The sequence below is a fragment of the Centruroides sculpturatus genome, unplaced genomic scaffold, assembly GCF_000671375.1.
Source record: "Centruroides sculpturatus isolate CEXI.00-Female unplaced genomic scaffold, Cexi_2.0 scaffold826, whole genome shotgun sequence".
Taxonomy (NCBI): Eukaryota; Metazoa; Arthropoda; class Arachnida; order Scorpiones; family Buthidae; genus Centruroides; species Centruroides sculpturatus.
The window spans coordinates 330,213-345,179 of record NW_019385054.1 but is presented as its reverse complement, the minus strand read 5'-3'; the positions used below and the strand labels follow the sequence as shown (position 1 = coordinate 345,179).

General features: G+C 25.6%; 1 protein-coding gene across 1 annotated transcript; it reads right to left on the bottom strand.

Annotated features, from left to right (window-relative positions):
* Positions 1–2,660: 2,660 nt before the first annotated feature.
* LOC111634000 (patched domain-containing protein 3-like) lies at positions 2,661–12,754 on the bottom strand. The gene is made up of 4 exons (XM_023378668.1): positions 11,740–12,754; positions 5,644–5,961; positions 2,849–3,912; positions 2,661–2,769 (listed from the first exon to the last, which is right to left on the bottom strand). The coding sequence occupies exons 1-4, from the start codon at positions 12,734–12,736 to the stop codon at positions 2,749–2,751; spliced, it is 2,400 nt and encodes a 799-aa protein (XP_023234436.1). The 5' UTR covers positions 12,737–12,754; the 3' UTR covers positions 2,661–2,748.
* Positions 12,755–14,967: the final 2,213 nt, after the last annotated feature.

Here is a 14,967-nt window from a genome sequence, read left to right as displayed (position 1 = left end):
AAATCAAAAAAGTGAAAATGAACTAACGCAATTTAAAATAGATTCTTTAATTAATGATTATAATTATAAAAAAATAATTGTATATACATATCCTAGTGTGAAATCTATATCTACGTCAGAGATATACAATTTTATGACTAATGTACTCAATATTCATGATATAACTCAAACTGAGATATTAGAAATAAACTTAATAACAAAAAAACCTAATACAACAGTAAGAATAACATTCAGTAGTAAACAAATTCGTGATAAATTCTTCTATACTTTTATTCAAAAGAAACAACAAAAAAAAAAATGTATTAGAAGAATGGGAAAACATGCAAATATTCCCAGATTTAACTAAAAATTCAAGGATAAGAAGGAAAAATTTACTCCCAATATTTTATGAATTGCGGAAACAAAAACATCAAGTTAAACTCCGTAATGATATATATTAACGATAAACCAAGAAAAAATAACATATAGCCTAAAATTGAGCAAATTGGTTTATGTAGATAATTTTCGTCCTTATAGTGATCAAATAGATATAGACAGCTGATATCATGTTAAGCAAAAATATATGCAATATAATAGAACTATAAAGAATTAATCAAATGGTTTCCATTGCTAACTTGAATGGTCAAGGAATAAAAAATAAAACATCACTAATTAATAACTTCTGCGTTAAATACCAGCCGGATATTTTAGCAATTACTGAAACTTGGATTACTTCGAACTCGTATTATAACAAAAAATTTTTCAATGATTTTATAGTGGAAGCGATCCAAGCACAAAAACCTACTGGTCCGGGTCGGCCAAGCGGTGGTATATGTATCCTTATAAAATAGAATTTTGGTAAAATAATTGACATAAAAAAGTTCAACAATAATATGCTACTTCTTATCTCACTACAGAAGCCTACTTTGATAAACAAAACGAATAATTTAATAACATTGTTAATTGCTTATATTCCGCCTGATGATCTAAGTACTTTAAATAATAGTTTTAAAACATTAGAAAGTTGGAGTCATATTTCTCCTCTTACTTTGGTAATGGAAGATTTTAATGCAAGGATTGGTGAGTTAATAGATTCAAAATATAAAGGTGCCAATTTCTATATATCTAATAAACGTCTTTCGAAAGATAAACAAACCAACAGATTGGGTAAAAACCTAATTGAGTTGTTAACAGAACATAGATTGTTTCTTCTTAACCAATCGTATATGGTTATTCTCGTTTATATTAAAACGAATCATTAAATTTTATTACAGACTTAAATTCAATAGTGATAACAATTTGATTGCTTTATATCATGAAAACATCAGGCAAAGCAAACTTCAAATAAATAAACAGCTATGGCATAATAAATTGGAAACTATCTTCAACTCTTTTGGAGTATCAGTACTACTACTATTTCAAGACAACATTCAAGATTGGAAAACAGGCTACTCAATACTTTTGAACTCAGCTATAGCACAATCCATAAACAAAGATCAATTCTCCCTACTTGCTAGTAAATATCATTCATGGTACTTGGATATATTGTATTTGAAATACCATCAGTTCAGTCATATATGTTGTATTCGGTAAATTTGAATGTAAAACGAACTTATAGCACAACTTCGTTTGAATAAATATTCGCTGTATGTTAACAACACTTATATAAGTTTATTAACAAAATGTTTTTTATGTAACTCCGACGACTTAACAACCTTATCATTTAATATTAAAATGTCCAAAATTAAGAGATATTCGTGAACACTATGATATAACTCGAATTTATAAATGCAACTCGCTAATAGAATTGTTAAAAAACTTTAACAAAATGAGTAAAAAAGATTTATATAAAATTTATAACTATTTTTGTAAAATAATTGATATTTATAAAAACAAAATAAATTAACACAAATGGAATGGGAATTTTTTTATGGAAAACTGGTCCCTTTTTGAGTGTTACAAACGTGAAGAAAACCCGGAAAATTCTACGTGGTCATGGACGAGGCCCGAACCCGCTACCAACTACCAGTGTTTAGTGGTTTTATCCACTCGGCCACTGATGGGATGAGCTATTTTTAATGTGACTGCGTTAACAAGGTTCGCTGATCGTTGAAAACATCNTTGTGTTTTAAATATTTATATGATAGGGAAAATGTCAGAAAAACAAGTATTTTTTTTTCTTTTTTATGGTTACAATATAACAATTATGTTTTCTTATCAAGAAAAATCAAACAAAGTTAATTGATTAGTATTCCATTTTAACACTTTTCCTACAGGAAAATATTTATAAAAATACATTTCAACTACTTTTTATAAAATTTTATTAATGTCTTTAATGTTATAAACTATAAAGGATATAAATGATTATTTTTATTATATAAAATGTATTAATTTAGTTCTAAAAATAAATACATATTACAAAACACTTATTTTTGATTGCTCTTTAACAAATAGCCGGAGTATTTTCTCTTCTTTTAAATTATATTGTAAGCTTTTGAATTGATTGCCACTTGAAATACCTTTTTAGATGCTATCTAAATAAAGAACTTTTATTGTTTGGCGTAGACATTATGACATAGTTAATAGTCTTTTAAGTTATTTTTTTTATATATTATTTTTAATTACAATACACGTTATTGTACAATATTAGTAAAATGAAATTTATTTACTAAGAAGTCGATTCTGGATTTAATTCGACATTTTCTCCATCAACAATTTCTTCCTTTAGAGATTTATCACAGTATTGTAAAAGGCTCAGAATCACAGGAATTACAAACATTCCATGAAAGGCTGTTTGCAAAGAAAGAACAAACATAATTTTAAAAAATGATATAGATGAGTAATAAGGTTCGAAGGGCAAAACTGATACCCCGAGTAGAGTAGTAGCTGTTCCTTGAAACATAGGAAATCCTATTTCATACAGAGAATTTCTGACTCGTTCTTCGGGAGTTAGATCTTTGGCCATAACAAATGAAAAAGATATATGAGTAGGATAATTAATTGAAAAACCAACACACAGAACTAATGTTGTTAACAAGAGCATGTCTATTTTGACGCCTAAAAATGATACCATTCCAATCGTTTCGCATATAATACATAGAACTATAGAAGATATGAATATTGCACAAGTTATATTAGGTACAAAAATAAAGAATAATAAACATATAAGTCCTGCACTAATAAGACCTAACTGATATACTATTCTTTTGATAAGAAGAGCTTGTTCAAGTAAATGAAATGTAAAACTGTGTATTTTGACTGGAATCGGAGTTTTATCTGCTATTTCATAAAGTTCTTTTATTACTTTAATTTCAGTTTGAGAATTATCGATATCTTGTAAAGTTACAAAGAAACGTGTCTTGATAATTTCCGTATTATCTTCATTAAAAATAATATCTTCCTGAAATTCTCTTGTTTGAGGTAAACGTAAAAATACATTTCGTAAACCTTCATAAAATTCTTCTTTACACGTCATATTATATCCTTTTAAAAGAAATTTCCCCACAGGTAATTTCATAAACATTTTATAGTATTTTAACCAAGAATACATTAGCTTTGGTTCTGCAATATGAGGATGTTCTATGAATCTATCAATGGTTTTATCAACAGCATTCTGGACTTCCAAATCTGCATAATTTAAAGGTTTGTCTATAATGATTTGTAAAGTGAAGTAATATTTATTAAAATATTTAAAGAAAACATTCTGATATATTGAAATAGATGATTTTTCATTGAATAAATCAGAATAATCATTTCCATCTCTTATTATTAAAAATCCCCAAATACCAATTCCAAGATTTAAAACAAATATACATATTACTAAAAATTTAACAAAAGGAAACGTTAGTAGTCTTCCAAGTTTATCTCTAAATTGGACCATTATAAAATCTTCTATTTCTTGTTTTTCTGGACTTCCTTGAACTTTCTTTCGACCTAAAAAAAAAAATTGATACATTCGATTACAGAATTATATTTATACAGTATAAACAGATTCAAAAGTGCTTTAATATTCGTAACATTGTTGCTTGTTAATAACTTAACAAGCAGCCTTTTTATGCACACTAAATTATTATTAACACAGTCTGTAATCAGTACTACTACTATTTCAAGACAACATTCAANATAGCTAGTATTTCCTACTTACTAAAATAAATGATGATTCATACATGTCAAGAAAACGTATCATATAAGATGTAATGAAGATGAGTTAACGAGTACGTCTAACATTTCTATAACTATTCTAAATTTAAATCGAAATATACCCTCATTTTTATTTATAAATACAAACCTAGCTTTATTCTATCATAAGACACACATCTCGTGTTAACACCTCTATCATATTCTTTATAATATTCTTAATAATACAGTTTATTCAGTTTAAATTTTAAATATATATGGTTCTATTTCGTATTAAAATAATATATAAAAGCTAAATATACAATTATATAAAAAATTATATGGATAAAACTATCTCAATCAAAATAGAGTTATGTTAAAAGATACATTTTATATAATAAAAATAATCATTTATATCCTTTATAGTTTATAACATTAAAGACATTAATAAAATTTTATAAAAAGTAGTTGAAATGTATTTTTATAAATATTTTCCTGTAGGAAAAGTGTTAAAATGGAATACTAATCAATTAACTTTGTTTGATTTTTCTTGATAAGAAAACATAATTGTTATATTGTAACCATAAAAAAGAAAAAAAAATACTTGTTTTTCTGACATTTTCCCTATCATATAAATATTTAAAACACAAGGATAAAATGTTTCAAAAAGTCTATTTTAAGCATTCATACTTAAGGTGTTAAAAAAAAATAAATTCTTTTCATAATAACGACATAAATTTTAAGCTTTAATATAAGAATAGTATTTTTAAAAATATAATCATTTTAATTAAAATTATGTAATAATTTAGGTACGGAAATTGATGATGCTTTTGTTATAATATCTGCATGGAGATGTACATCCGTAGAAGATACAGTAGAGAAGAGAATGGGGCAAGCATTTTCTAAAGCTGGTGTCTCCATAACTGTCACTTCACTTACAAATTTTGTCTCTTTTTGTATTGGTATGACCACTCACTTTCCTGCCGTTCAATTGTTTTGTGGTTATGCAGCATCGTGTATTTTCTTTACTTATGTATACCAAATTACATTTTTTGGAGCATGTATGGCATTGAGTGGATACAGAGAAGAAAAAGAATTACATTGTTTGACTTTCCGTCCAATTAAAGGTAATTGTTATTTATAGGATTACATAGTCTGTATAATAATTTCTAAAACACACAATTTCTAGTTCAAATAAAAGATTTTAAAAACCTATTTTCTAATTCCTCAAAATAGTAGACTACAGTCGACCCCCTATAACACTGTTGATTTTTCCGTTTTATATGAATTCCATGTTGTACGAGTCACTTAGATTTTACAAATACGTGTGCCGGACTGTGAACGGCTCACGTATTTGTAAAATCTAAGTGACTCGTACAACATGGAATTCATATAAAACGGAAAAATCAACAGTGTTATAGGGGGTCGACTGTAGTCTACTATTTTGAGGAATTAGAAAATAGGTTTTTAAAATCTTTTATTTGAACTAGAAATTGTGTGTTTTAGAAATTATTATACAGACTATGTAATCCTATAAATAACAATTACCTTTAATTGGACGGAAAGTCAAACAATGTAATTCTTTTTCTTCTCTGTATCCACTCAATGCCATACATGCTCCAAAAAATGTAATTTGGTATACATAAGTAAAGAAAATACACGATGCTGCATAACCACAAAACAATTGAACGGCAGGAAAGTGAGTGGTCATACCAATACAAAAAGAGACAAAATTTGTAAGTGAAGTGACAGTTATGGAGACACCAGCTTTAGAAAATGCTTGCCCCATTCTCTTCTCTACTGTATCTTCTACGGATGTACATCTCCATGCAGATATTATAACAAAAGCATCATCAATTTCCGTACCTAAATTATTACATAATTTTAATTAAAATGATTATATTTTTAAAAATACTATTCTTATATTAAAGCTTAAAATTTATGTCGTTATTATGAAAAGAATTTATTTTTTTTTAACACCTTAAGTATGAATGCTTAAAATAGACTTTTTGAAACATTTTATCCTTGTGTTTTAAATATTTATATGATAGGGAAAATGTCAGAAAAACAAGTATTTTTTTTTCTTTTTTATGGTTACAATATAACAATTATGTTTTCTTATCAAGAAAAATCAAACAAAGTTAATTGATTAGTATTCCATTTTAACACTTTTCCTACAGGAAAATATTTATAAAAATACATTTCAACTACTTTTTATAAAATTTTATTAATGTCTTTAATGTTATAAACTATAAAGGATATAAATGATTATTTTTATTATATAAAATGTATCTTTTAACATAACTCTATTTTGATTGAGATAGTTTTATCCATATAATTTTTTATATAATTGTATATTTAGCTTTTATATATTATTTTAATACGAAATAGAACCATATATATTTAAAATTTAAACTGAATAAACTGTATTATTAAGAATATTATAAAGAATATGATAGAGGTGTTAACACGAGATGTGTGTCTTATGATAGAATAAAGCTAGGTTTGTATTTATAAATAAAAATGAGGGTATATTTCGATTTAAATTTAGAATAGTTATAGAAATGTTAGACGTACTCGTTAACTCATCTTCATTACATCTTATATGATACGTTTTCTTGACATGTATGAATCATCATTTATTTTAGTAAGTAGGAAATACTAGCTATTCGCTTTGTTCGTGTTTCTTTCACTCTCAACAGACATGCTGTGTGATTCATTTCATCTCAACTCTATTATTGCGTAATTGAGTCTAGATCAGTAATTTACTCAATTTGAGGGTCATTGACATAGCTAGAGACACTAAAGAAATTATCGGTTCGTTTTCCTTTCAGCAGGTTTGATCTATCAAGAATATAGGTCACATAAGGCCATTATACAGAGATTCCATTTAATTAAACATTTTCTTTCGAATTTCTCGAAAAGAATTTACGATTTCTACGTATTGATAGTTTTATTGAATATGTAATACCTAGCAGGGTATTTAGGACTTACTTTTTTTAATAAAATATTACATATATAAAGACAAGTAATAAAGGAAAAATACTTTGTAGAAAATAGGAATTTCCTTCTTATGTAGAAAGTTTTAATGCATGAAAACTTACTGTTAATTAACGGTTCATACTGTGTCCCAAAATCAAATATGTTATCCTTATGAATAGGATATTTACCTTTAAAAAAGTTATAAAATAAATAACGCTTTTATACAAAACGTTCGAAATTTAAATGTTAGATAATATCAAACGTTGAATATTATAATAGATTTTACTTAGTTTTTTTTTATTTTATAGGTCAAGGATGCTTTGATGGAATTGAAATTCTTTTCATGAAACTGCTATTATTGTATGAAGATTATTGAGATAATATGCTAATGAATCGAAGAACATGCACGAAAGAGAATTATTACATAATTTTAATCTTGTTATTATTGTATTTGTTACAGATGTACTTTATTCATCTATCAGATATGATCATTGTAAATGTTATCTATATATATATATATATATATACATACTCCTATCTGTTATAAATCGCTATTTAAAAAAGTAGTGTTTAGATACATAAGAGGAAACGATTATCTTATATTCTAAAATTTAAATTGCAAAACTAAAATTAAATTAATATNTTAGTATTCCATTTTAACACTTTTCCTACAGGAAAATATTTATAAAAATACATTTCAACTACTTTTTATAAAATTTTATTAATGTCTTTAATGTTATAAACTATAAAGGATATAAATGATTATTTTTATTATATAAAATGTATCTTTTAACATAACTCTATTTTGATTGAGATAGTTTTATCCATATAATTTTTTATATAATTGTATATTTAGCTTTTATATATTATTTTAATACGAAATAGAACCATATATATTTAAAATTTAAACTGAATAAACTGTATTATTAAGAATATTATAAAGAATATGATAGAGGTGTTAACACGAGATGTGTGTCTTATGATAGAATAAAGCTAGGTTTGTATTTATAAATAAAAATGAGGGTATATTTCGATTTAAATTTAGAATAGTTATAGAAATGTTAGACGTACTCGTTAACTCATCTTCATTACATCTTATATGATACGTTTTCTTGACATGTATGAATCATCATTTATTTTAGTAAGTAGGAAATACTAGCTATTCGCTTTGTTCGTGTTTCTTTCACTCTCAACAGACATGCTGTGTGATTCATTTCATCTCAACTCTATTATTGCGTAATTGAGTCTAGATCAGTAATTTACTCAATTTGAGGGTCATTGACATAGCTAGAGACACTAAAGAAATTATCGGTTCGTTTTCCTTTCAGCAGGTTTGATCTATCAAGAATATAGGTCACATAAGGCCATTATACAGAGATTCCATTTAATTAAACATTTTCTTTCGAATTTCTCGAAAAGAATTTACGATTTCTACGTATTGATAGTTTTATTGAATATGTAATACCTAGCAGGGTATTTAGGACTTACTTTTTTTAATAAAATATTACATATATAAAGACAAGTAATAAAGGAAAAATACTTTGTAGAAAATAGGAATTTCCTTCTTATGTAGAAAGTTTTAATGCATGAAAACTTACTGTTAATTAACGGTTCATACTGTGTCCCAAAATCAAATATGTTATCCTTATGAATAGGATATTTACCTTTAAAAAAGTTATAAAATAAATAACGCTTTTATACAAAACGTTCGAAATTTAAATGTTAGATAATATCAAACGTTGAATATTATAATAGATTTTACTTAGTTTTTTTTTATTTTATAGGTCAAGGATGCTTTGATGGAATTGAAATTCTTTTCATGAAACTGCTATTATTGTATGAAGATTATTGAGATAATATGCTAATGAATCGAAGAACATGCACGAAAGAGAATTATTACATAATTTTAATCTTGTTATTATTGTATTTGTTACAGATGTACTTTATTCATCTATCAGATATGATCATTGTAAATGTTATCTATATATATATATATATATATATAGACATACTCCTATCTGTTATAAATCGCTATTTAAAAAAGTAGTGTTTAGATACATAAGAGGAAACGATTATCTTATATTCTAAAATTTAAATTGCAAAACTAAAATTAAATTAATATTAATTAAGCATTAAAACATGAGGAATAATTTAATGTTTTAAATTATTTCTCATACATTAACATAGAAAGTTTTATGATATTTTTAAACTAATAATTTTAATACTGTATTGAGGAAAATCGTAAATTAAATTGCAAAGTTATTTGAATAGTGCAAATGAGGCAATGAAATAAGAATATTATTTTAAATACATTTACATTTAAATTTGTAATTTTAATCTGTATTTAATAACAATATATAAGTGTACAAAAATTCCATGGTTATTGCTTTTATTTATTTTAAATATTTAATACAGTTTTATTTATTATAAATGTCAATATAATTGTAATTAATATTTTTAGTGAAGCGATATAATCATAATAAATAAATTATTGTAATAATTTAGTTTATAAATTTATAATTATTACAGTTTGTACAATAGGGCTTACGCTATACGCGCCTACAAGTAGATCCCCCTATAACACTGTAGATAATTCCGTGTTATATGAATTCCATGTTGTACGAGTCACTTAGATTTTACAAATACGTAGCCCGGCACACGTATTTGTAAAATCTAAGTGACTCGTACAACATGGAATTCATATTACACGGACTTATCTACAGTGTTATAGGGGGGTCTACTGTACTTTGTTCCAAGATCCCCCGCGTAAAATAGCGAGTATTTCTTAAACTAATATAGAGTATTAAAGAGAGAATATGAAAAAATTTAATACTTTCTATCACGTTTGCAGAGTAATTTGCATAAATGAGATAAAGAAGCACTGATATCATGTGTTACAATTGAGAACACTAGACAACAGTATCGTCACAGTAATCTAAACAATGCCAGATTCAAGATGTAATGAATATATATCTACGTAGTAAAAATGTTTAAAATTTCACAGTTTTCTCTTAATTTCATAACATATTTGCAAATAGGCAGTACTTTTTCGTACAGCAATTAAATTACCTGCAATTGGGAAAATTTCTTGTAATGTTCTATCGGGGATCTACTGTATTTGCAATAATTATGATAACAATCATACAAGTAATAATTTCTATGATAATAATTAAACTAATATAAATTTGATTATATCAAATCAGATGAATCGATATAAATTAAATTTTTAATTAAATAATAAACTATAACATTTATTTTTAAAGAAAAAAATATTATTTTATGTGTTTAAATACTTTGTCAAAGTATTTGACAAAGTACATCTGTTTAAATACTTTGTCAAAGTTACATATTAGCGAGGTTGCGGCCGAAGTTTTCATCTCTCAAACGTGGACGTCAAACGTCGAGCGCTGCTATCTTGTAAGCGGCGCTCGACGTTCGACGTTCACGAAAACTTCAGCCGCAACTTCTGTATTTATAATTGGGAAAAAATATTTAAGGATTTGTATTGGAAAAATTTTAATTAAATTAAATTATGTCATATTATATAATATATTTTATTAGTACTTTATTAGTAAACATAAACATCTTACCTAAAATAATAAAACAGAGACCGATGTTAAAATCGATAAAATCGATATGCAAGTGACAAACTAATCCTATTCCACTTGCAATTGCCAAACCAGCGGATATGCATGCTGAAATTCCAAGCCAAGGTTTGCTTCTTATCCAGTCATTTGTCATACATGTTATGAAAGAAAATACCATTACAGTGAAAGCAACAATAGGTATACGAGTTGTTAGGTGTTTATTAGCCCGTGCAACTTCTTCATCGAGATCGTTAAGATTATAAAAAGAAAAAGTTACCGTTTTAAACATTAAATTTCTAAGTTTTGCGGCAACGGCATCCCTCCATAAATTAATAGGTACGGTTTTAGTGGTGTTACTTATGTCTAAGAAATAAATGAATCTGGAACCTTTTGCATCTATTAAAGTCCAGTCTGCTAGTGTTTTCACTCCACCTAAAGNGATGTAATGAATATATATCTACGTAGTAAAAATGTTTAAAATTTCACAGTTTTCTCTTAATTTCATAACATATTTGCAAATAGGCAGTACTTTTTCGTACAGCAATTAAATTACCTGCAATTGGGAAAATTTCTTGTAATGTTCTATCGGGGATCTACTGTATTTGCAATAATTATGATAACAATCATACAAGTAATAATTTCTATGATAATAATTAAAACTAATATAAATTTGATTATATCAAATCAGATGAATCGATATAAATTAAATTTTTAATTAAATAATAAACTATAACATTTATTTTTAAAGAAAAAAATATTATTTTATGTGTTTAAATACTTTGTCAAAGTATTTGACAAAGTACATCTGTTTAAATACTTTGTCAAAGTTACATATTAGCGAGGTTGCGGCCGAAGTTTTCATCTCTCAAACGTGGACGTCAAACGTCGAGCGCTGCTATCTTGTAAGCGGCGCTCGACGTTCGACGTTCACGAAAACTTCAGCCGCAACTTCTGTATTTATAATTGGGAAAAAATATTTAAGGATTTGTATTGGAAAAATTTTAATTAAATTAAATTATGTCATATTATATAATATATTTTATTAGTACTTTATTAGTAAACATAAACATCTTACCTAAAATAATAAAACAGAGACCGATGTTAAAATCGATAAAATCGATATGCAAGTGACAAACTAATCCTATTCCACTTGCAATTGCCAAACCAGCGGATATGCATGCTGAAATTCCAAGCCAAGGTTTGCTTCTTATCCAGTCATTTGTCATACATGTTATGAAAGAAAATACCATTACAGTGAAAGCAACAATAGGTATGCGAGTTGTTAGGTGTTTATTAGCCCGTGCAACTTCTTCATCGAGATCGTTAAGATTATAAAAAGAAAAAGTTACCGTTTTAAACATTAAATTTCTAAGTTTTGCGGCAACGGCATCCCTCCATAAATTAATAGGTACGGTTTTAGTGGTGTTACTTATGTCTAAGAAATAAATGAATCTGGAACCTTTTGCATCTATTAAAGTCCAGTCTGCTAGTGTTTTCACTCCACCTAAAGATGATATGTATTCATCGTATAATAAGGTGTGTTCGTTCATATCTAATGGATATTTGACTTTAAACTTTCCTAATAAAATTTCATTGGCGTGAGGTGCTAATTTCAAAAAGCTACTTTCCACGCATTTTCCGTTTCTTTTACCGCACAAATTATCATAATTATACGTTTGGTTATTCCATTTTACGGTAATGTTTTTAATTATATTATGGAATTTTATCACTTCATTAACCACCTTCTTTCGGAAAACACTTCCTCCGTCTTTAGTAATAATTTGAACAGATATTATTTCGTGTAAAGCTGTTATTCTTACAATATCTGTAAAGGAGGAAGTGTTTACAGGAAAAAATTTCTCTAATAATTTCTTAGTTTGCTCTGCTCTTCCGTCCCTTGCAGTAAAAAGAAAGTCCAAATTTCTATTTACAGATATATTTAACAAACCGGTGACCAGTATTAATGTCAGCAACAAAGGTCCTATGACAAAATATTTAGGATTTCTACCTATTAACCTTCCAAGATAAAAGAATTGCCGAGACAATAGATACTGTATACATAGAAGATTCATGTTGTAAACAATTAATCTGAAATAAAGAATTTAAAATTCATCTTTAATTGAACAATCTTAATTACCATATAGCTTCTCCAATATAAACCAATTAATATATAAAAAATAATTTTAAAATTTTTAAAACCTTACAAGTAATTTTTATCGTATATTATAAGGTCAATGTCAATATAAACCAATGAGTTATGGATGAAAATTGTCTTATACAAAGTAATTTAATCTATTTAAAATTCAGGTTATAAAAACTTTTTAACTGTATAAAGTTCAAAAGTATTATTTTTATCAATTTTATATAATGTGCCTACGCGTATTCTCGTTTTAACTAGGCTAATAGTGGCTATAAATCCTATTTATGGTAGTAAATCCTAGATATTCTGGTAAGTTTATTATATTTTCCCTTTTGATTATTTGGTAATTTATAAATAAATTTTTATTCTGTTAATAACTGAAATGTTCTCCTCCCATTTGACAAATATGTCAAGTATTTCCTGATGAGTGTAATTATAGAAGAATGGTTCATATATACTTTATATATGAGATCATCAAGGATATGATATTATAATCTCTTATAATATCTCATTAGTTTCTAATATATACACTCACTTATTAGATTATAATAAATAAATGCAATGATACATTTATGGTTATAAACATGTTAAATATATAGGTTATGGATTCTTCAAATAACAAGAGTAAAATAATGAGAAATGTAAAAAGTATGTTGTATTTTTATTACTTAAAATGTATTTATAAAGAACGTTTTTTATTGAAAATTTATTACTTTATTGTTATATTTTGTGAGGCGTGTTCAAACATTTAAAGGAAAATTTTTAAAATCGTAATTTTTATTATTTTTCTTTGATTTTCTTTTAATTTAGCACATAGACTGTAACAATAAATATATTGTACGTGGATATTTTTAATTTTGTTTTATATAAAAATTATTATATAGATTCAAAACAGACTTATATAATTCATTAAGAAGAACTATAATCAATTATAGTTAATTTACGTGAAATCAAATGCAATTCCATATTATTAGTCTATTATTATTCTATTACTTTATAATTTATCATATTTGATGATGACAATNAATGTATATATATATAAATGATTAAAATTTAAAAAATAAACTATATATAAATTAAATTAACAATTAAATTTAAGTTTTTTTATGTAATATTATTTTTCTAATATTTTTTATCTGTGAAAAATATATAATTTTCCTATAATTTTGTATACAATGTAAATAAAAGATAACATGAGTTTTTTAAGATTTCATTCTACACTAAAACAATTGAAAATATAAATGCATAAAATTAAAAAATATAAAATCAACGAGGAAAATATATAAGTACAAAGAATTGTTTTAAAATATAATAAACAACTATTGTCATTTCTGAAGGAAATATTTTAAATTTTCCGACAAGGATATTCTTAAAAAGGCAAACTGAAATAAATATAACATAAATTAGTATTTAGTATATTGTCACATTTAACCTAGTTTGATTTAGATTTTACTTTTTATACATAAATCTTTATTCAAATAGGAAAAATCTTAAAATTAAATGTTATTTGTATTATTTGAATATTAAATTATATTTTTAGTTTGCTACTTTGAATATTATTGGAAAACTTACCCTAGATTTAGTCACGAAAGTGAAAAGTATGTTTTATTTCTATATTGAGATCATGTACAGTATAATATCGTGTGCTTAGCGTGTGACTTTAAACGAAAAATTTGCCTATGGAAAAGCATATGAACAAGATCAACCAGTTTTAACTTCCTATAAAGATATACAGTAGTTAAAATGTTAAAAGACATGCAGAATAATATAATAAAGCTATTTAATAGATAAATATCAAGTTATCTTTTTTTTCTTTATTTTATAATATATTATTACTTTACAACATATTTTTGTAATTTGATTAATATAATGTATATAGAACATAAAATAAGTAACAAAAATTTTTATATAATCAAGAACTAATTGTGTAGTTGATGTGAATGACAATGCAAAAATAAGGAAAAAAAACTTTTTATTTTTCTTATCTGTTTTAGCTACTCATTTGACCGTTTCAACGGTAATGTATAAGACAAGAATATATCATCATTAAAGCTATAGAATTTGAGTATTTTGTATGCATAACAGGCATTTGGACAGAGAATTTATTCAATACGGAAAATTTATACACAAAGTAAACGGAAAACACGTAAGAAAAAGAAAGTG